The sequence below is a fragment of the Thermobia domestica genome, chromosome 14, assembly GCF_964235325.1.
Source record: "Thermobia domestica chromosome 14, izTheDome1.hap1.1, whole genome shotgun sequence".
In the NCBI taxonomy this organism is placed as follows: Eukaryota; Metazoa; Arthropoda; class Insecta; order Zygentoma; family Lepismatidae; genus Thermobia; species Thermobia domestica.
The window spans coordinates 180,380,498-180,403,497 of NC_137467.1; the positions used below are offsets into that span (position 1 = coordinate 180,380,498).

General features: G+C 35.5%; 1 protein-coding gene across 2 annotated transcripts in view; it reads left to right on the forward strand.

Moving 5' to 3' along the window:
* Positions 1-1,373: 1,373 nt before the first annotated feature.
* Positions 1,374-23,000, forward strand: part of LOC145670495 (hsc70-interacting protein-like) — a 78,130-nt gene continuing 56,503 nt past the window's right edge. Inside the window, exon 1 of one of the 2 annotated variants that reach the window (XM_081739223.1) lies at positions 1,374-1,507. Coding sequence is in view for 1 of the 2 variants with exons in the window: in XM_081739222.1 (XP_081595348.1) it covers positions 2,106-2,173 (68 nt within the window). In the remaining variant the exon portion in view is untranslated. Of the gene's footprint in view, positions 1,508-2,090; positions 2,174-23,000 lie in introns of those variants that run through there. The other variant, XM_081739222.1, reaches the window with a different exon arrangement.

Genomic DNA, 23,000 nt, shown 5'->3' on the forward strand with positions numbered 1-23,000 from the left:
TTTGAAACAAAAGAGCGTCACTTGTTCTTCGTTTCCCGACAAAATTGGAAAATGGATTTATCAGGTTTTGCTTCTATACCCCTGAATTGAAAGAATACTGGAATTGTTTTGCTCCAATAGGTTATTTATTTATTTTTTTTCGTGGTAATTAAAACGCAATTGCTGTAGCTTTCTTACCTTTACGGGAAGACAATCAATACCTACTCACGCAACGGCAAATATTATATGGCACCATTTTTTCCTATGAAACAGTAATACATACAAAAACTTTTCATTTTCAAATGAAATTATACACATTAATGCGTTACTTCAAAAAAGTGAGGGGGCAACTGCCCCCTTAGCCCCCCCTAATCGCCGCCCATGGTTGACAGTATTGGTGTTATTGTTATGTATTTTTAGTTTTATTCTTCTCTGCTTGTTAATATTTCCCTGTGTAAAATGGCAAAATTATTCTGTATCTGGGAATCTGCTCAATAAATAAATAACAATTAACCAATTCTTTTGTGAATCGAATTACGGATATTTATGAAAGTAATTTGACTTAAGAACTTTATTCAACTCTATTCAACTCTGCTTTGGTTTTCGCCAGTGCAGAAGTAACGAACCCACATACTTCTAAAAGTTAAAGAACAAATTTCTAATAATATTTTAATAGATCCGTGCGTAAATAATTGAAAATATATGGTGTATTTTACCTGTAGGATACGTATCTACATAGAAATACATTAATGAAAATCAACCACAAAATGATAAGTGAGTGTTCTGGAGTATCTGAAGTTGGTGTGATAACTCGTGATACGCAACGATAGTAGCGACCGAGAGTTAAAGGATCGACATATTTGTGATATTTACGATAGTAATGTTATGTTATTTTTGAACACAAATACGCAAGCAATGAAAATATAGTGGGATATTACCTATAATGTGGTTAGTAACGTACAAATACATAGTCCAACGCGTAAAGTAAAGGTTTTTACATTATATACACTGTTTCTCACTATCTTTGTTTATGTCTCCGATGCACCTGCTCCATAAACACGTACTGCTGTCCATTCCCTCCTGCTATGTTTCTTTTCTTACCCAGTTAGATACCATTTGTGTTTTTATCGCCCATCTAGCACAAGTTGATTAATGTCTTTTCCATAATAGTTTATAACATATAGGAGCTCTGAAGCCTTGAATAAAAACTAATTATTTATGATACAGAGAGTTGATTTACTGAAAAAGAAGTATATATGCTATGAATATGTATAGATCCATACAATAAATTTGTACTTTTCAGCCTATCTTAGCCTAAATTGCATAATCCTGGGGCGTTAAATTGGTTAATTTTATTTCTGTTTTTGACATGTAGTCCTTAGATAAGTATTATTTTCAGTATAAGTGTTATTGTACAATATGAGAAGAAGGAGAAGAAATTCCAGTGGCAAGTTTTCGTAGTGAACATATTAACAATCACTATCATTGCATGTTGGATCTTGGGGTTGCGGTTTTAACTATTTGTGAGGTATTACTTTTATTTTTCATATGCATGCAGCTGTTTTACATGACAATAAATGTTGACTTTACGAGACTATGACATACTATCAAAACTTATATTACTTTTATCACAATTAAAAGGTGTAGTGATATTCCCAAGTGTTGATGATACACGCAGAATTGAATCCTAGAATCATGGGAAACACGAGACTCAAAACAGTTTTCTTATTATGATTCTATTTACTTAATTGTGAATAGCTCTTCTTACTCGTGCCGAATTTGTTACTTCAGTGCTATATGGAAGAATTACTCTTGGGGTGAAAGGTTAAAATGACAATATAAGATCCGAAGACTTATCACACGATTGATAATACGAAAATACTAAAGAAAGAAAAAAAAAAAAAAAAAGCACTGAAGCACGTACAAATTAGTGAACTTTCAGTAATAAGGACATTAGTGCCGTATCGCCGGACCACTTTAAAATCTCAAAAATCACCATAATGTACTCCATTCGAATATATTTTTTTGGGATCCCATTAAGCTGCGTTAGTTCACGTTAGGAGCATAAAAACTACAGTGCAAAAAGCATAAACCATACTGTGCTAAGTGGCTACCAAAAAGTACTAATGCTATCTAATCGAGTAAAGGAGGGCGAAGCTAGTGAACCCGCGCGTGGTGCGTCCGAAGCGAGCAGGTGCGTCAGCGACGGGGGGTATATGCGTAAGCTAGGATAGTTACAACGTGTGGGTTTTGGCAATCATAAACATTTCAGTAGCATTTGTAATGGTTGCATCGCTTGTAATGGTTGTTAACATACAAAACTGCTTTTTTACACTGTGCAGAAATACATTCCCGTTGAGTTAGGAGTCACTTACCTTCAAAACTGAGGCTTGTAAACTTTTGTAATTTGATGAAAATCGATTTCTGCTTATCTTGCTTCAATAAACACCAATATGCGAGGAACAGCATTTCCACACTACTTTCGTGCAATTATATCATAAGAAATGCACCTCTCCGCGAAATAGTCCTTCCGTCTCCACATACAGTGCCGCTTACAGCAATAAAAACAACCAACAAAAATAGCAACTTTCTTCAATTTTACTATTTCACTTACCTTACTTTCACTCATTCCTCCTCAAATTTAATAAATTCTCCAATTGACCCAGTAAATTTCCTAAAATTGATACGGCACTTGGCCCGTAATAAATACAATTTTACCGTGTATAATAAAGTAAAACGACAAATACAGTTGAGCAGTTACCAGCTCATAAAAACACGTTAGGGTGTTAGTTCATGTTAGATTAGGCGAATATTAGGTTCTGTTCGGTTTACTGTTAGGTAAGTAATCGCGGCGGGGCTTTACGAAATTTATCCCCATAATATCTTATACCTTTGTATGCCTTTCTTTTTTATTTGCTCTATATTTAAGTAAAATTTGTCTGTTACATTATTTATTTTTAAAGGACGGGAATTTAACTAAGAACTTGGTGGTGGGGCTCAGTGATAGAGATTACCTCTGTTTCGATCCCCTGCTAACTGTGTTTGTGGTGGACGCTATCTAGTTCGTGTCCGTCGGTTTTCTCGGGGTACTCCCGTTTCCTTCCACTTACTGATTCCACCAATTCTTCCATCACCGCTTCCTCATTCCGTCATCATCTCCCGTACCCTAAAGAACATAATCGTGGAACGTTAAATTGAAGTATTTCATTTCCTTATTTTCGACTAAAACCTAAGAACTCAACTGGTTACATTTATTTTATTTTTCAATACCTGGTTCAATATATTGTGTTTGGATTATTCTTCTCATGCAAGCCCGGAGTCCTTTCTTGGACACTGTATAAAGACTAACATTCAGCACAAATTATAAAATGAATAACTAAACAGGTCTTGAGCGTAAAAACCTAATAATTACAACTTCCTTTATATGAATGTTACCAAAGAAACCCATTAATAATGGATGTTTTTTTTTTTTTTTTTTTTTTTTTTGTTTGCTTGCTAAATTTGCTACAGGACAATTGAGAAGGAGTTTTAGCAAACAACATAAAAACATTTCTCGAGCAGACGGTTCTACCAAATTTTGACATTTCTTACATATTCAGGTTAAATTAGGGTTTTGTATTTCTTTTAGCAAAGCATGTACTAGATGAGGAGCTACATTACTACGTGCAGATTGACTTCAGGAGGGCTCATTAAATACGGCGAGGACATATGTCATAGAAACTACAGTGCATAAACTACGAACCAATTTGTGCTAGGTGACCACTAAAAACCACGACTGCTACCTGACCGAGTCAGAGAAGAAGCGCAGCAGGGAGGTCCGAGCGGAAACGATTGTGTGCGTTCGTAGGGTGCAGGCGCGTTATATTAACACTGCACACGATGTACAACTGCGCGAAATAAGAGATCGGTGATATAAGTATCGGTAGTGATTATTTTATGAGACATACAGTATGGCGACAAATGTAATTGAATGATTGGCGTTGTTTGCATTTGAATATCTCTGCTGGAGGAAGTGCGAAGATTCTGAAACTTAGTCGCTAAATGATCTTTAGTTCATAATGTGCTTGTGGTAAAAAAAACTGGAGCTTTACACTTGGCATGTAACGTAAAGCTGTAACGTTTGAAAAGTTACATATAAAACTATCTCAAAATACAGAGCAGTGGCATGTTTTCTTGTAGTTATATCACGTACAATAGGTGAAAATGGAACTAAATATGACAAAAGCAGTAAAATACCATCTTAGTATCAAAGCATGAACAAAAAAAGGTCCTAAAGGCACATGTGATAGTCTAGTAACGGTGCAGTTGTAACAGAGAAAGTTCGTTTCATAATTTTTCCTTAACACGACAGCTTCTCTATATGGGTGTGATCAGTTCCATGGATGTTGAAGTATTCGCAAAACATGTGACAAAGATTCTCAGGATGCATCAGTTGACTTAGCAAATGATATTCTTGGTCCCACTGGTTTAAAGAACCGAATGTGCAAATCTTATGCTCCAGAATGACATCTTCAACCAGTGTCTCTCACCACTGGTGCTCATAAACGCACGCAACCAAGAGTAGAATTCCGCGGACATTTATGTTATGTGTATATCTTCATATTTACGTGAATTTGATGTTTTCTAACATTGCAGTATTCTTGTGCTATGCGGTACAGATCCGTGTTTTGACGTAGTGTGAGGGTTGGGATATGGAAAATCATCTCTCAAGGATAGGAGCATTAGCTTGTACAGTTTCCGTGGCCTCAAATATGTTATTAATCCTTGTGATGCCTTTTTTTCCCCTTTCTTTTTCGCGAAAGTCATACAAGTCTTGAGCGGTCATGATCTGGTTTGTAAATGCTCTTTGAGGACTAGCTTCTGACGCTTCTTGTTTGGTTCTTCCTCCTAAACTGTCGCATGAGCCTTTGCCGTGAGCAGATGCAAAAAATATTCCACTTAGTGAACGATCAAAGTCAGATTTGTGATGACAGAAGTTTAGTAGGTTAGCTGGCCCATCACTGAAATAAATAAATTCTGTGACCGATGGCAAAATTTTCTTCAGGTGATTTATGAATTGCATCTGAAATGTATTCACAGCAGTATTGTCATGTTGTAAATGAGGGCCGCGGTGGCTCAGTGGTAGAGCGTTCACCTCTGGAGATAGGGGTCCCGGGTTCGATCCCAGCCCCCGCCAAGTGAACTTCGTGGCGGACAAACACCGTGTGCGTGAGTTTTCTCGGGGTTCTCCCGTTTCCTGTCACTTTCTTCATTCCACCATTTCATTCATTACTTATCATCTCCGTCTCCTTTAGCCTAACCGGCATAAACGTGGGACGTAAAACTCAAACATTTCATTTCATTTTTCATGTTGTTATGAACCCTCGGTGGATGGTTTTTATCATTTTACTTCGACTGTTGCAACTTAGGACAGAGGGAGGGGGGTGATATATAAAAGTGATAGAAAATGACCGAATCCATAACTTTCGGGGTTGCTGAGATGAACAGAGGTACTTCCGATGCCGTTTAAATCCAAAAATCAGCCCACAATAGTAATATTTATTTATGTAGATATTACTTATTAGTTTCTGATTTTTCATTATATTTTCTTTGTTTCTATTGATTTGAGAGGGCTTCAGTAATAGTAAAAATGACTGATTAACGGAACATGTTACTGATTTTTCTTATTTTAACACAACGAAGCGAGTAATTGACGCTAGTATATAATAATACAGAAAATGATGTGGAGTGACTTGAGAATTTACGTGTAAGAACTTTGTATGTCATCTTGAGTTTAGTTGATTTTGAGTTTAACGCCCCTTTCAGCAGGGAGGCTATATGACACGGGACCTACTGATTAACTTAGAATCCGAACCACATGAGCTCCCGCCGGTATGTCATCTTGAATTAGGAACGTCTAATTTTCTAAAAATTCTACACTTTGCCAATCACGGAGGGTGACTTCACGTTCCTTTAAATACGCAGACTGAGCTTTTGATATATAGGGATGCTCAGGGCGCAAAGTTTCAAAGTCAGACGGACTGGAAAATCCAAAAATGATGGTCGCCAGTACCCCTCACACACAAATTATGAGAGGTCCTCCCACACCCACGAGCTTTGGTTTTCCAAAGAAAGAGAATATATCTGGGCATAAAATTTCAAAACCAGACAATTAGATTCATGATAATCAATTTTGAATTGGACAATTCATATACATGTTTAAAAATATCTTACCTTAAGGCTTCACCTTTGTGTAACGCTTTTTCTCTGCACTGAAGTACCTACCAGTTGTCGATTGCAGTGGTAACGGTATCTCATGCGAATATCTGTTTTTTTAAAAAATATTTTATATATTTATTTTATTTATTTATTTATTACTGACATCGTGACGTGATTGGGTGATAAAGTTTAGCCACTGACAGGGTTTGAAAAAAGCCGTTTATTTTAAAAAAGCCCAACCCGGCTGGGCCCATAGGGTTTTTTCGGGCTTAATTGTTTTTTTTTTTTTTTTTTTTTTTTTTTTTTCTTAATATTGCAGTCTCTTTGGGGGTAAAAGTATAAAAATGTGATTTATATTTCATGATTATCATTTTCACGACTTGCAACAATTTTCTGTTCATTACTATTTTGAAAAAAATGGCCGCCATTTTGAAATTTTACGTTGGTATGCCTCCAAAATCTGTACAGGAAATTTAGTGTGTCTCCTGCTTGTACCCTAAGAATTTAAACTTAAAAGAGCGAAAGTTGTACCTTGTAGTATGTGTGGTACAGGCAGACGAACGAACAAATGTAGATCGAATCTTCCCAGGAACCTCAGTGACGTTCGCCAAATATGAACACCAAATATATTAATTTAAAACAAATATGTAACTCATGTTTTATAAAATAAACGTTTCAAAATGTCTTAAATGAAATTAAATATTTTCCAGCGTAAAATAAATAGTTTTATTGTTGAAGTTCACTTCCGATACTTTGTGCATTCAATTACGGGAATTTCCCGAACACTTGATGCAAGATGTTCTTTCCAGATAATTAATTTGAAACAATAAGAAATATATAATTCATATTTTATAAAATAAATGTTTCAAAATGTCTCAAATGAAATGAGATATTTTCCAGCGTAAAATAAATAATTTTATTATTGAAGTATTCAGTTCCGATGCTTTATGCGTTCAGTTGCGCGAATTTCCCGAGCACTTCTTTCGTGACTTTTTTTTTTCGTCGAAAATGCAAGCTTTCTTTACTCTACATCGAAATTTCTACAAGTACTTAAGTTTGAATTCAGCACTTGAAATAATAAGCGTTACGTGGTTTTCGCAACTCTGAGCATTAAGCTTCTTAAATTTGACAAGAATTTTTACGCTATTACTACTGTTGATTCTACAGAATGCTTATTTGAAGAGTAGTAACAAGTAAACTTAACTAGTGCAAGGACCACAAGGCGTGGACTCATGAGCAGTGGAAACACGTAATGTGGTCCGATGATTCGATCTTCATCTTGTTTCCAACAACCGGTCGTGTTTACGTATGGAGAACACCGTCGCAGGTGTATGATACAGGCTGTCTGCCCCCAACTGTTAAGATGGGGGTGGTTCTGTTACAGTATGGGCAGTGACATCGTAATTTTCTGCAAGTGCCATCATAGCCCTGCATGGAATGATAAATGCTAAGGCGTATGAGACCATTTTGGGGGACCAGGTTCTACCCATGGCCGAAATATTGTTTCCTAATGGTGATGGCATCTACCAAGATGATTTGGCACCCAGTCACGCTGCAAAAATGGTGAAATCATAGTTTGAGGAGCATGACCAGGAGCTATCACACCTCCCCTGGGTCCCACAATCACCAGATCTGAACATCATTGAGCCATTGTAATCTGAGTTAGAAAGGCGTGTTCGGTCTGATTACTCTCCACTAGCATCCTTTAAGGAATTGGAGCATGATTTGGAGGAACAATGGTACAAAATTTCACATACCACAATTCAGGAGCTGTATACGTCCATTCCACGTCAGATCCAAACTGTTTTGGACGCAAAAGGAGGCCCCGCACCGTACTAGGTATGATTTTCACACTTTTGCAAACGTTTTAGATTTTTTTGTCCAACCCCTGTATGTACCTTCTCTTGGCTGTATTGGTTGTATGAAATAACATATAGACGCTTCACTGCAGCCTTTGAAACCTTAGTTTCTGATCACTCCTCGTACACGGGACCTATTCTTAACCTGTTGTCATTGAGTTCTCTAATATCATCTAATTTTTCCAAGTTTTTCTAAATAACCAACTTCCCTCCCAGAAACACCATTGCTACATGTTGCATACCGTTGGAAAGGCCCATTCCGTCACCTTTTATTTGCATTGTATCTCACCTCTGTAGAGCAACTATAGGGGAAGGAATAAAATAAGCAGCATAAGATCGAAAATGCTTCAAACCTGTTTCCCTCAAACTGTTTGAATAGGACCCATTTTCATATGAACATTTTGCTTAGAATCACCCATATTACCATTTTCCAAAATATTGCCACTTTATCCCAGGACACCCGGCGGGAGCTCACGTGGTTCGGATTCCACGTTAATCAGTAGGTCCACGTCTCATATAGCCTCGCTGCTGAAAAGGGACGTTAAACTCAAAATCAACTCAACTTCATCCCAGGACACCGTGTATATTATGTATTCTCTTATTCTTCTGTTTAAGGGGGGGGGGGCGCGGTGGCTCAGTGGTAGAGCGTTCACCTCTGGTGCTTGGGGTCCCGGGTTCGATCCCAGCCTCCGCCAAGTGAACTTTGTGGTGAACAAACACCGTGCTCGTAGGCTTTCTCGGGGTTCTCCCGTTTCCTCCCACTTTCTTCATTCCACCATTTCACTCATCTCTCATCATCACCGTCTCCTTTAGCCTAACCGGCATAACCGTGGGACGTAAAACTTAAAGATTTCATTTCATTTTTTCTTCTGTTTAAGGGGGCCGCGGTGGCTCAGCAGTAGAGCATTCACCTGTAATGGATGGGGTCCTTGGTTCGATCCCAGCTCGCGCCAAGTGAGCTTTGTGATGGACAAACACCGTGTTCGTGGATTTTCTCGGGGTTTTCCCCTTTCCTCACACTTTCTTCACCATTTCATTCATTTCTCGTCACAAACATTTCCTTTAGCCTAGCCGGCATAACCGTGGGGCGTAAAACTCAGAGATTACACTTCATTGTGTTTTATTATCCTCTGTTTAAAACAGAAGTAGTACCACTTCTGGTGACGGATTTTTATAGTGTGGAAATCTACTATTATTTCACAACATGAGGTGAAAAGTTTCTTTCTTTCTTTCTTCTCCACTCCCCCCCCCCTTATAAACTTCCAAAGGACGCTATGCATAAGTGCCGAAAGTCGTATGGAACGGCTCTGTCCGTCCGTTGAGAGGTATCAGACGAAAAATGATAAGATATAGCGAGAAGCCTGTTTTTTATAATGATTTGAGCATCCCAAGAATGTGTTCCCTCTTCTTCGTTAATCATCTATTCAAACTGGAGGTGATGGAAATAAACCATTCCCGGTTTCGTCGTTGATCGGCATAAAACAAAAACTATAATAGATGGCGATCAGTGGTTTTTGTAATTTATTCAGCGTCTCAAGCGAACATACCACCACCACCCATAACACAGTAGCAAAACTGAAAGAGGTTGAAGTTTGAAATCTACTATTACTTCTGGTTCCAATACTTATTTCCATAGAGCAAAAACGGTAAGATATTCTAAAAATCGTCTTTTTCGAGCACAGATTTAGGGTACCAAGATTGAATTTTGCGTGAACTTTTATCTGTGCAAAACAGAAGTGCGGGGAAAAAATTACGATTTTTGGTTTCAAAACTAATTGCATAATGGATAAACGGAAGTACAAAGCAACAACCAGTTTTCTGGATATAAATTGACTATCGCAAACATATGTTTCACCTCTAATTTATTATTTTTATCGCAACCGTAAGACATCAGTTGGCATTTTGGTTTTAAGTATTTCCATAGAGTAGAAAGAGTACTACTTCAAAGTTTGGAAGTCTACCGTAGTTTCACATCGTGAAATAAAATTTACTTTTTTTTTTTTTTTTGTCTCATATTGAAGGTTTTACATCCTACTAGCAGACATTTCTCATCCTTAGAAACACGAGTTTTTCGCATTGCGCGATAAAACGAAATGCGTCAGAATTAAGTAATTTTCAGTTTCTTGACGTTTTATGATATTGTGTGTGTATTTTCATTGGTTTCCGTTGTGCGATAAAATGCGAAATTTGCAGTTTTGAGCGAAATTTCTAACAATACTTGAAATAACGCGAACGTTTAAAAATATATTTTCATTAAATTGAAAACGCTAGTTTTACGCTAACGAAACGGTAGAATGTGGTATGAACTGTGCATTTTGGGTGATTCGTAAACTGCTATAGAGAACTTGTTGCGCGTTAGTTATCACCATCCCAGCTGGATGGTGAGTTCCGAAGTGATGATTGTTCGAAGTTTGGTGTAAATGTAGTTACATATGTTTGGCTTCCAACAAGCAGTGCTAATTGTGAGAGGCTTTTTTCTTTTTCTGTTTTCTAATAAATGACAAACGTATAACAGTGAAGGAGGAAAATGTGGAGACATGTAACATGCTTATGTTTAATGCTTAAATGTAACTTGTGCCTATGTAATTTCAGAAGAGACCAAACTTTCCTTCTCATTGTAAGTTTAATCACTGATTTTCTTTCAGTTTGATTAAAAGATATTTAATTTTCTATAAGTGAAATTTACAGTATGAAGTGAAATATTCAATGTGTTTTATTGTTAGGTATGAATAAAAGAAACAGTTCTAAAAATGTCGGGGATATATTTTCCGCAAGAGCTACAAAATGCGAAACTTTATTTGGAAAGTGCGACAAAACGCGAAATATAAAAAACGAAACGCGAAATTTTCAAATTCTTAGTGCGAAAGACTCGTGCCCCTACCCATCCTTAATAAACTAAGGCTTCATTACCCTCTTAAAGTAGAATAACAAAGTCCATCGTTAGAATTACTAACAGAGAAAATCCTACAATACAATAAATTAAAAATCACTTTAATTTAAATTTCTGTAAGTTTGTGTCATGTTAAAAAGCGAGCAGGAATGTCTTTAATTTTGTGATAGTTTAAGATTCCACGTCAACTTTTATTTGAAAAAGAACACCATCACTTAAGTAAAAGATCCAGTAACGCATAATTCTTAGAGACAGTTTCGGAATACTACTTGTTTTTTCTTCATGCCAGTGGTGAAAATTCGCACCTAAACAAACGATACAGTTGTGAATCTTATCTGGCTAATTCTTACATCCATTAGTAGAAGATATAGTCACCATATCATTCCTAAGCAGGGTGGATTGATTTAAATCGAATTCCGAAATAAATTAATTTAAAATAAGAATAGGTAAAATCCGGTTTCTGTTCTTTTATTTCGATGATGGAAGTTAATAAGCATAATACAATGAGATTCAAATGTGTGGTATAGTATGAAAACAAGTGTCATGCAGAGGATGATTAGGGAAAATCCCGCTAGCTAATTCTTACACCCATTAGTAGGAGATATAGTCACCATATCATTCCTAAGCAGGGTGGATTGATTTAAATCGAATTCCGAAATAAATTAATTTAAAATAAGAATAGGTAAAATCCGGTTTCTGTTCTTTTATTTCGATGATGGAAGTTAATAAGCATAATACAATGAGATTCAAATGTGTGGTATAGTATGAAAACAAGTGTCATGCAGAGGATGATTAGGGAAAATCCCGCTAGCTAATTCTTACACCCATTAGTAGGAGATATAGTCACCAGGGTGGATTGATTTAAATCGAATTCCGAAATAAATTAATTTAAAATAAGAATAGGTAAAATCCGGTTTCTGTTCTTTTATTTCGATGATGGAAGTTAATAAGCATAATACAATGAGATTCAAATGTGTGGTATAGTATGAAAACAAGTGTCATGCAGAGGATGATTAGGGAAAATCCCGCTAGCTAATTCTTACACCCATTAGTAGGAGATATAGTCACCAGGGTGGATTGATTTAAATCGAATTCCGAAATAAATTAATTTAAAATAAGAATAGGTAAAATCCGGTTTCTGTTCTTTTATTTCGATGATGGAAGTTAATAAGCATAATACAATGAGATTCAAATGTGTGGTATAGTATGAAAACAAGTGTCATGCAGAGGATGATTAGGGAAAATCCCGCTAGCTAATTCTTACACCCATTAGTAGGAGATATAGTCACCATATCATTCCTAAGCAGGGTGGATTGATTTAAATCGAATTCCGAAATAAATTAATTTAAAATAAGAATAGGTAAAATCCGGTTTCTGTTCTTTTATTTCGATGATGGAAGTTAATAAGCATAATACAATGAGATTCAAATGTGTGGTATAGTATGAAAACAAGTGTCATGCAGAGGATGATTAGGGAAAATCCCGCTAGCTAATTCTTACACCCATTAGTAGGAGATATAGTCACCATATCATTCCTAAGCAGGGTGGATTGATTTAAATCGAATTCCGAAATAAATTAATTTAAAATAAGAATAGGTAAAATCCGGTTTCTGTTCTTTTATTTCGATGATGGAAGTTAATAAGCATAATACAATGAGATTCAAATGTGTGGTATAGTATGAAAACAAGTGTCATGCAGAGGATGATTAGGGAAAATCCCGCTAGCTAATTCTTACACCCATTAGTAGGAGATATAGTCACCAGGGTGGATTGATTTAAATCGAATTCCGAAATAAATTAATTTAAAATAAGAATAGGTAAAATCCGGTTTCTGTTCTTTTATTTCGATGATGGAAGTTAATAAGCATAATACAATGAGATTCAAATGTGTGGTATAGTATGAAAACAAGTGTCATGCAGAGGATGATTAGGGAAAATCCCGCTAGCTAATTCTTACACCCATTAGTAGGAGATATAGTCACCAGGGTGGATTGATTTAAATCGAATTCCGAAATAAATTAATTTAAAATAAGAATAGGTAAAATCCGGTTTCTGTTCTTTTATTTCGATGATGGAAGTTAATAAGCATAATACAATGAGATTCAAATGTGTGGTATAGTATGAAAACAAGTGTCATGCAGAGGATGATTAGGGAAAATCCCGCTAGCTAATTCTTACACCCATTAGTAGGAGATATAGTCACCAGGGTGGATTGATTTAAATCGAATTCCGAAATAAATTAATTTAAAATAAGAATAGGTAAAATCCGGTTTCTGTTCTTTTATTTCGATGATGGAAGTTAATAAGCATAATACAATGAGATTCAAATGTGTGGTATAGTATGAAAACAAGTGTCATGCAGAGGATGATTAGGGAAAATCCCGCTAGCTAATTCTTACACCCATTAGTAGGAGATATAGTCACCATATCATTCCTAAGCAGGGTGGATTGATTTAAATCGAATTCCGAAATAAATTAATTTAAAATAAGAATAGGTAAAATCCGGTTTCTGTTCTTTTATTTCGATGATGGAAGTTAATAAGCATAATACAATGAGATTCAAATGTGTGGTATAGTATGAAAACAAGTGTCATGCAGAGGATGATTAGGGAAAATCCCGCTAGCTAATTCTTACACCCATTAGTAGGAGATATAGTCACCAGGGTGTATTGATTTAAATCGAATTCCGAAATAAATTAATTTAAAATAAGAATAGGTAAAATCCGGTTTCTGTTCTTTTATTTCGATGATGGAAGTTAATAAGCATAATACAATGAGATTCAAATGTGTGGTATAGTATGAAAACAAGTGTCATGCAGAGGATGATTAGGGAAAATCCCGCTAGCTAATTCTTACACCCATTAGTAGGAGATATAGTCACCAGGGTGGATTGATTTAAATCGAATTCCGAAATAAATTAATTTAAAATAAGAATAGGTAAAATCCGGTTTCTGTTCTTTTATTTCGATGATGGAAGTTAATAAGCATAATACAATGAGATTCAAATGTGTGGTATAGTATGAAAACAAGTGTCATGCAGAGGATGATTAGGGAAAATCCCGCTAGCTAATTCTTACACCCATTAGTAGGAGATATAGTCACCAGGGTGGATTGATTTAAATCGAATTCCGAAATAAATTAATTTAAAATAAGAATAGGTAAAATCCGGTTTCTGTTCTTTTATTTCGATGATGGAAGTTAATAAGCATAATACAATGAGATTCAAATGTGTGGTATAGTATGAAAACAAGTGTCATGCAGAGGATGATTAGGGAAAATCCCGCTAGCTAATTCTTACACCCATTAGTAGGAGATATAGTCACCAGGGTGGATTGATTTAAATCGAATTCCGAAATAAATTAATTTAAAATAAGAATAGGTAAAATCCGGTTTCTGTTCTTTTATTTCGATGATGGAAGTTAATAAGCATAATACAATGAGATTCAAATGTGTGGTATAGTATGAAAACAAGTGTCATGCAGAGGATGATTAGGGAAAATCCCGCTAGCTAATTCTTACACCCATTAGTAGGAGATATAGTCACCAGGGTGGATTGATTTAAATCGAATTCCGAAATAAATTAATTTAAAATAAGAATAGGTAAAATCCGGTTTCTGTTCTTTTATTTCGATGATGGAAGTTAATAAGCATAATACAATGAGATTCAAATGTGTGGTATAGTATGAAAACAAGTGTCATGCAGAGGATGATTAGGGAAAATCCCGCTAGCTAATTCTTACACCCATTAGTAGGAGATATAGTCACCAGGGTGGATTGATTTAAATCGAATTCCGAAATAAATTAATTTAAAATAAGAATAGGTAAAATCCGGTTTCTGTTCTTTTATTTCGATGATGGAAGTTAATAAGCATAATACAATGAGATTCAAATGTGTGGTATAGTATGAAAACAAGTGTCATGCAGAGGATGATTAGGGAAAATCCCGCTAGCTAATTCTTACACCCATTAGTAGGAGATATAGTCACCATATCATTCCTAAGCAGGGTGGATTGATTTAAATCGAATTCCGAAATAAATTAATTTAAAATAAGAATCCGGTTTCGGAGAGGTAAAATCCGGTTACTGTTCTGTTATTTCGATGATGGAAGTTAATAAGCATAATACAATGAGACTCAAATGTATGGTGTAGTATGAAAACAAGTGTCATGCAGAGGATGATTAGGGAAAATCCCGTTTTGAGCAGGTGACGGAGCAATTCTACTTTCTTCTTTTCGTAACATTGGGTTTCGGTTGTAAAATCGTTAACTATTCCAATGGGGAAATAACCATCGACATTTAAGACGAAAATTCTTTTTTGTGCGTGTCTGTTTGTTTGTTCCCAGATAATAGGGCGTATTTAGAGGGTCCTATCCCCTATCCTTTTTTTCTTCTTCATTTTTTGTTAATTTTATAACTGTAGGCGAAATTTATGTATTTCATGCCGCAAGCTAGTTCTGAGTTTTTAAAAATAGGCCCCTGCCAAATATCAGTAACTTTTGTGATAAAAAGTGTCATTTTGATAAACGTTGCTGTACTTTTTCCTTAATGCTTAACCTTTTAAATTATATCACCTATTTTTAGGTGATAGGATCTTCATTATTCGATTAAAAAGGTACCAATAAGGCTTTTTACTTCGTTTTCTTCAAGACTGAAGGCATTTTAGAACACGTTACATATGCTTTCACGCCTTTCTGCGTTGAGGCATAGTGTGTGATGACGTCATAAATTTTAAAAGATATTTTTTGTTAAGCGTATTATTATTTTTTGGCGCGTTACATTTTGCATTCAGAAGAATGAAATTTTGCACACTCGTTCAGTGCATTTCTTAATAATTTTCAGATGTTTTCAGATCTCTGCGTGGAAACAGCGGGCCCAGAGGGGCAAAAATGTTTTTTTAAAAAAGGATATTTTTAACAAAAAATAGCTTTCTTCGTGATTTTCCCGTCTCAGATGAGACGTATGAATAATACCGTTTGAAAGGCTGTTCTATTCTGAAGAAAATGATGTACGTACTATGCTCGTGGGATAAATAGGGATGTCTCAGGAAACTGTTACCTGAGATCCTATTTTATACGGGAATCTGGGGTATTTGGGGAATATTATTTTTCGCGGGCTTACTTTTGCACCTACAAGATTGAAATTTTGCACATTTACTCAGTGCACCCCTCAGTATTTTCCAGATTTGTTTCAGATATCTGCCTTAAAACAGGGGGAGGGGTCCACAGAGGTCAAAAATTTAAAAAAAAAATATTTTTGACAGAAAATACCGTTTTTTTTTTTTTTCGTGATTTACCCGTCCAAGATACATGATAAAGACATTTGGAGGGTACCGTTTGAAAATTTGTTTTATTCTGAAGAGAATAATGTACAAATCATGATCCTAGGATAAATAGGGATGTCCGAGGAAATTTTTATATTACATCCGGATCATCTGGGGCATTGTGGGGATGTTCTTAGGTGATTGTTAAATAGTTTCCTCACCCCTACTATTCAAGATAGAAGCTTGAAATTTTGTACACACATTTAGTACACCCCTCAGTATTTCCCAGTTGATTTTGAGATCTGTACGTTAACACAGAGGAATCCAGAGGGGATCAAAGTTTTAAAAAAAAGTTTAAAAATATGCCTTTTACTCTCAAAATTTCCCGCTTCAGGGACATCATAGGGAAATGTGAATGTTACCGTTTCAAAAGCTGTTCTGTTCTAAAGAGAGTGATGTATGTACCATGATCCTAGGATAAATAGGGATGATGCTGTAGCTGCTTGGCTGAAAGTCTATAAGTTACTTTAGAAAGAGCCATACTTTAAAAGGGTTAAGAAACGTTGTTTGGGATTGATATAGGTTAACGATTGGGGATAATTCAAAATTCAACCCCAATACTTTCACTTAAATGGCATAATTAGCATTTAATACTAATTCCTAATGCTTTTTCTTCAGTTTGCGACTTGTATTATACGAGGAGAAAGATTTGATTTAAATAAAAAAAATCAACAAAAATGATTTGTTTTTAAAAAATCATGATTTTTTCCCTCCCTGTTCCTAAGTAATACACTCTGTGAAGAAAAAATAGCGACACCTCAATTCATACAGTAACTTATACAGAAAAGCATCATTGGAGCCCACTAGAAAAGAAATAAAAGGAAGGAAACAGTAGGAGATCTCTTTTGCATTATCTGTGACACTTGTGGTGTGCACAACAACGCTTGTCAATTGTTTGTGTATCAGTAATATTACCGCTAGATGGTATTGAGAGCGCCGCGCAAGTTATTGTATTGAGAATTCAGAATTGCAGTTGTGATGTGTAGACCAATTTAAACTTCATTTCATCACTTCTATGTTTTCTTATTGTCTGGACAGTATCAAGTGACACTTTTGTTGCGCAGTGTTGTACTAGTGTGGTATTAATGCTGTATGTAGAGTGAAAACAAGTAAAATTGTTAAGAAATGTGACTTATCTCCACGTAAACAATGCATAATTCTTGCTGTGCACAGTGAAGGTAAATCCCTTAGGGAGATAGGTGGAAGACTCAAAATCCACCACTGAACAGCAAGAAGAGTAATTCACAAGCAAAAGGAGCATAACAAATCTTCATTTCGCTAACATTGTGATAGGAAGAAGAAAACCGTGTGAAAGTTGTACTGAAGAGAACTGGAAGCACATAGTTCTTTCCGATGAAAAGAAATTTAAAATAATAGGAAACGGTGGTGGAGTGAAGTTATGGATACGAAAGGGTGAGGAACTGCAAAGGATTGTGTTTCAGAGACGCAAAAATTCAGTCACGGAGTGGTGGTATGGGCTTGCTTTACACTTAAAGCCGTCCGAAGGATGGTAATATGTGAAGTTTCAGTTAATTCACGAAAATATCTTCAAATTCTAGAACGAAAAGTTCTCACAACAGCCAGAGACTACTTTTATGGGTAAAATTTGGACTACTTCGTTCTGCAGGACGATAATGCTTCATGTCATCGAGCGAAAATCGTTAGTACGTGGTTCAAGGATATGGATATTCCGAGACTGGTGGCTTCCGAACTCACTTGACATGAATCCAATTGAAAACTTGTCGGCCATTATGAGCAAAGGTTGAATAACAAGACTTTTTCGAATAGGAGGGAACTCATAGAACAGATAATCCGGGTGTGATTCCATAAAATCGACGTTATACTCTGTCATAAGACTTGTTACCAGCATGTCTCGACGATTGGCTGCACTGAAAAAAGTCTATGGAGGTCACACAAAATACTAGTTTACTGTGTTGTACCTCTTTATGTTCAGACATAATGTTTTATCCTTCACACATTCTATTTTTTGGTTTGGTATTTTTCTTATTGTTTTTTTTTTTTTCAACTTTTATGTATTACTTTCTCCACAATGTCTAAAACACACACAGCTATCAATATATGCATATAAATTCTTTATAGTCATTCCAATAAGCTGGAACTGTGGCTTATGTATTGAGCATGGCCAGTTTATTACAAATATCTAATGTAATATTATCAGAAATTCATGTACAAAATAGTTTTGATTAATGAATCTTCTGAAAACCATATCCAAGCAAGTGTCGCTATTTTTTCTTTACAGAGTGTAGTCCCAAACCGTCTGCAAAAATTATTTTTACAAGGTGCTTTAAATAAGGAAAACTATTTATTTATTTTTTTTTTTTTAAATATTTAATTCGCATTCCATCGCATTGAATCGTTTATAGTAAATCAGCGGTGCTCCCAATCGTAGAGTAGTGTTGTTGGTAATGTCATTCCGCATCAATTTGATGTTGAAAAACCACAAACGTACAAAACTTACACGAGCCTTTAAATATTTTGTGTGATAGATACTAGGAATACATAAATCAGCTACGAACACTTTACTCGAATTTTTTTATAATTTTCTCATGCTGTTTCAGAGTTCTCTGATATTTTCTTTCGTGTCGTCTAAAAATTGGTAAATTGGACCTATTCTTAAGGTTCCTCCTTGTCTGTGGAATTGTGTTGTTAAAAGAAAAGGGGGGGGGGGGGGACAGTCTCTTTCCTTAAAGCTATATCAATTCTTTGCTTTTTCGGAAAGAAAAAGAGAAAAAGTTCTGTACAGTTAATAATAATTTTTATTACTGGTTTTATAAATCTAAGACCTGGATTTTTATGACATCATATTTTTATCGTGACAACTTGGTTCATGTGAACACGACAATTCGGTTTTTATTGGTGATAAATGCATATTTGAACTATGTTTTAGCTGTAGATTATATATAAGCTTGAAGTGATATAAAAGCATATTCCTTGTCATATTTTAGGTGAGTTACACTTGCTATTCATAAATATAACGTTTTTACGCGAATCTAAGACGCACCCCCAATTTTTGAAAGAAAAATTGGAAGATTCCTCGAATGTAAGACGCGCCCTTGGCGAAAATGTAAAAAAAAAACAAAAAAAAAACAAAAAAAAAAAACTACACAACATTGATTTTAAAGAATGGAAAAAAAAAACATTAATAAACATGGGAGAACAAATAATGTTACCGGAAAATAAAGAAATTTTGAATTTACTGCTGGAATTTACGGTATATTCATGTATCTGCTGATACTTTTTTCTTACGTAATTGCAATACAACACAGGCTTACGTCAATTTTATAGCAATCCATTATCGGTATCATATTATACCAGTATGTATATTATTCTGGTATGTTATACCAGTATGTACACTCACACATACAAACAAACTAATAATTATTCAGCAATTATTTAAAATCGTTTCTTTTCTTCTGTTTTGCACTCACACTCGCAAAAGCAACACTGACACGTTACTGCTCATCATGTGTTTCCCCATCGGTATCACTATATTTTCCACTTTTGATGGCCAAATACATACAAAATACACATTCCTTACAGAATCGTGACTATCGGGATTACCAATTTTTGACAAAACTCCATCTAATCTGGCCTAAATTTGCATAACTCAACTCAAGTCCAAGACGCACCTTGATTTTGGAGGGGAAAACAATCGACAAAAAAAGTGCGTCTTAGAATCGCATAAATACAGTATATGCCAGTATTGCCAACGAGGCTGTAGCCACGGTTGTTCAGTGGTACATCGCTTATCTCTGTTGTATGGGGTCTCTGGTTCAATCCCCGGCCAAGTAAGTTTGTGATGGACAACTCGGGGTACTCCCTTTTCCTCTCACATGCACATTCCACCAATTACTTAATCATCATTCACTTGCCTTAATCATCCGTCTCCCTTAGCCTAAAGGGAATAATCATTGGACGTTAAACTGAAAGATGTCAGGTCATGTCAACTAAAAGCAGGGAATTCGTGTTTCTGTTCGGTTCAAAATCTCTTGTTGTCGCAAATTCTGTCGAGGAATCTGAAGCTTAAAATATACAAAACGATAATCATGCCTGTTGTTCTGTATGGTTGCGAAATATGGTCGCTTACTCTGAGGGAAGAACATAGACTGAAAGTATTTGAGAACAAGATCCTGAGACGAATATTTGGACCCAAAAGGAACGGGAATGGGGAATGGCGGAAACTTCATAACGAGGAACTATATAATTTATACAGTTTACCCAACATTGTTAGGGTCGTCAAGTCTAGGAGACTTAGGTGGGCAGGTCATGTAGCTAGAATGGAAGAAAGTAGAAATGCTTTCAAAGTCTTGACTGGAAGACCAATCGGAAAACGACCATTAGGTAGACCCAGACGCAGATGGAAGGACAACATTAAGATGGATCTCGCAGAGATTGTAATACAAAGTAGAAACTGGATGCAGTTAGCTAAGGATAGAAGTCAGTGGAGAGCTTTTGTGAACGCGGCATTGAACCTCCGGGTTCCATAGGCCATAGAGTTAGTTAGTTAGTCAGGCCATGTCATGCCAACCAGGCTATTTTGAACTTTCCTCTTTAGAAGTGTTAGGCTGTGCGTAACGGGATTTTAAGGAATATTAAACAGTGTGAGGGCTATGATTGTTGATTTGTCGTAGCATCAACAATTTGAAAACAGAAGGGGGACACAGTGGATCAGTGGTAGAGTGTTCATCTCTGGTGCGTAGTGTCCCTAGTTCGATCCTACCTCCCGTAAGTGGGCTTTGTGATGGACAAACGCCATATTCCCGGGTTCTCTCCCGTTTCCTCCCACTTTATTCATTCCACCATTGCATTCATTTCTCATCATCACCGTCTCCTTTAGCCAAGCCGCCATTACCATGGGACGTAAAACATATTTTATTTTAGTTTTTTTTTCTTGAAAATAGAAATCGGTATGTTAGCGTTTCTCTCTCTCTCTCTTTATTATTTATTTTCTTTTTCTCTTTCTCATCCCGTGCAGCAGTACCTGAAGTCCAGTTTCTGTATTCCATATTATTGAAAAAAATTTTACCCTCCACATCCGGGAAAGATTTTCAGTACACAAGAAGTAGTATGGTAATTAACATTAACGTGATTTGAGATACGGCCCTGTCAGAATTTTCCCCTGGCACCCCTCTGGAATCAGCACTACGACTGAGCGCAGGGTTGTTTTTCGACTATGAGGGATATCTGACATTTGATGGAGAGTTTTTTTTTTTTTTTTTTTTTCGTCTCACAGAACTTGGCGCCACTGAGTATAGTTTCCAGTTTCCTAATTCAAGTACTCTAATAGTGTAAAGCTGCCCTGGATTCAGAGTTATATTTTGCAATTTTGAGGTGGTGTGGGGGCAAAAATGCATGTGTATTTGCAAAGATTTTAGAGAATAGAAATTAGAGCCATACTTAGATCTTTATCTTTCCTGTGAGTTAAATAGTAACGAGATTCCAGATAATTGATGATTACTTTTTCAGTACTTAAAAGATGCAAACCTCTCAGTGGTAGTACGATGCACAGATTAAAAACACTGAGTAATAATAATAATAATAATAATAATAATAATAATAATAATAATAATAATAATAATAATAATAATAATAATAGATTTAGGTATTGTTTCTGACAGCAAATTGCTTTTCAAACAACATCTGGAGAATATAACTTCCAGAGCGAGAAGGAATCTCGGAATTCTTAAATGGATGTCCAAAGATTTTAAGTCTGTTAAAACATGCCTTATTCTTTATTATTCTAATGTTAGAAGTCATCTTGAATATTGTTCAGTTATATGGATTATATATCTACTTCTCTGGAGACAATTCAAAATCTTTTTCTTGCTTGGTTACACTGGAAGTTTAAGTGTTATGAAGGTATGTCTTTGGATGAAGTTAGGATGTCCTTAGGTATGTTAAGCTTGTCTGAAAGAAGGATTATTTGGGATCTTAAAATACTACAATCTATTCTTTACGGTAATTTGAATTTGTTATCAATAATAACTGTGTATACAGCTAGTTATCATATAAGAAATCCGAAAATATTTAAACCTATTCAGTTTTTCAGTGATGTTCCTTTGTATAAAATTTTATCAGTTGCAAATGATTTTGGCAGTGTTATGGACATTTTTGATCGTAATTTTACTAATATACAAAGACAGTTATATAATAATTTCGTTATCAGCTGAGAGTATTATTTCCTTTTATATAACAGCATGTTTATTTTATGCATGATTTTTTTTTTTTCGTTTTCTGTGCATGTATAAATTGTATTTTATAATGTATTATGTTTATTTTTGTTATTTGCATGTTATTTGTATGGAAATTGTAAGTGGGCAGTTCTGTCTGTAATTTCCAGTATGCAATAAAAAGATATTATTATTATTATTTTCTTGCGGCTAGAAAATTCAAGTAAATTTCAAGATAACTGTAAATTCACTTTTATGTTGGTTGTAGGAGTTCAGATACTTGATTATGAAATGAATACATAGATAACATGTATATAAATTTACAGACAACACATGATTTTTTTTTTTTTTAGAAAGCCAAAGTTTTTGAGGAGAATCTGCTTTTTATTTTTTCTCAGAGGTTGCATCCATTAAGGGCGGAACCTTAATACTGAGTCCAGTGTAGCAAGTTTTAAAAGTTACTGAAGAAAATGTCAGGAAAGACTGAAACCATATTAGTAAATCACAGAAATTAGGTTGTTTTATTTTTTTTTTTCTTTTCATTTCGAATGGAAAATCGTAAG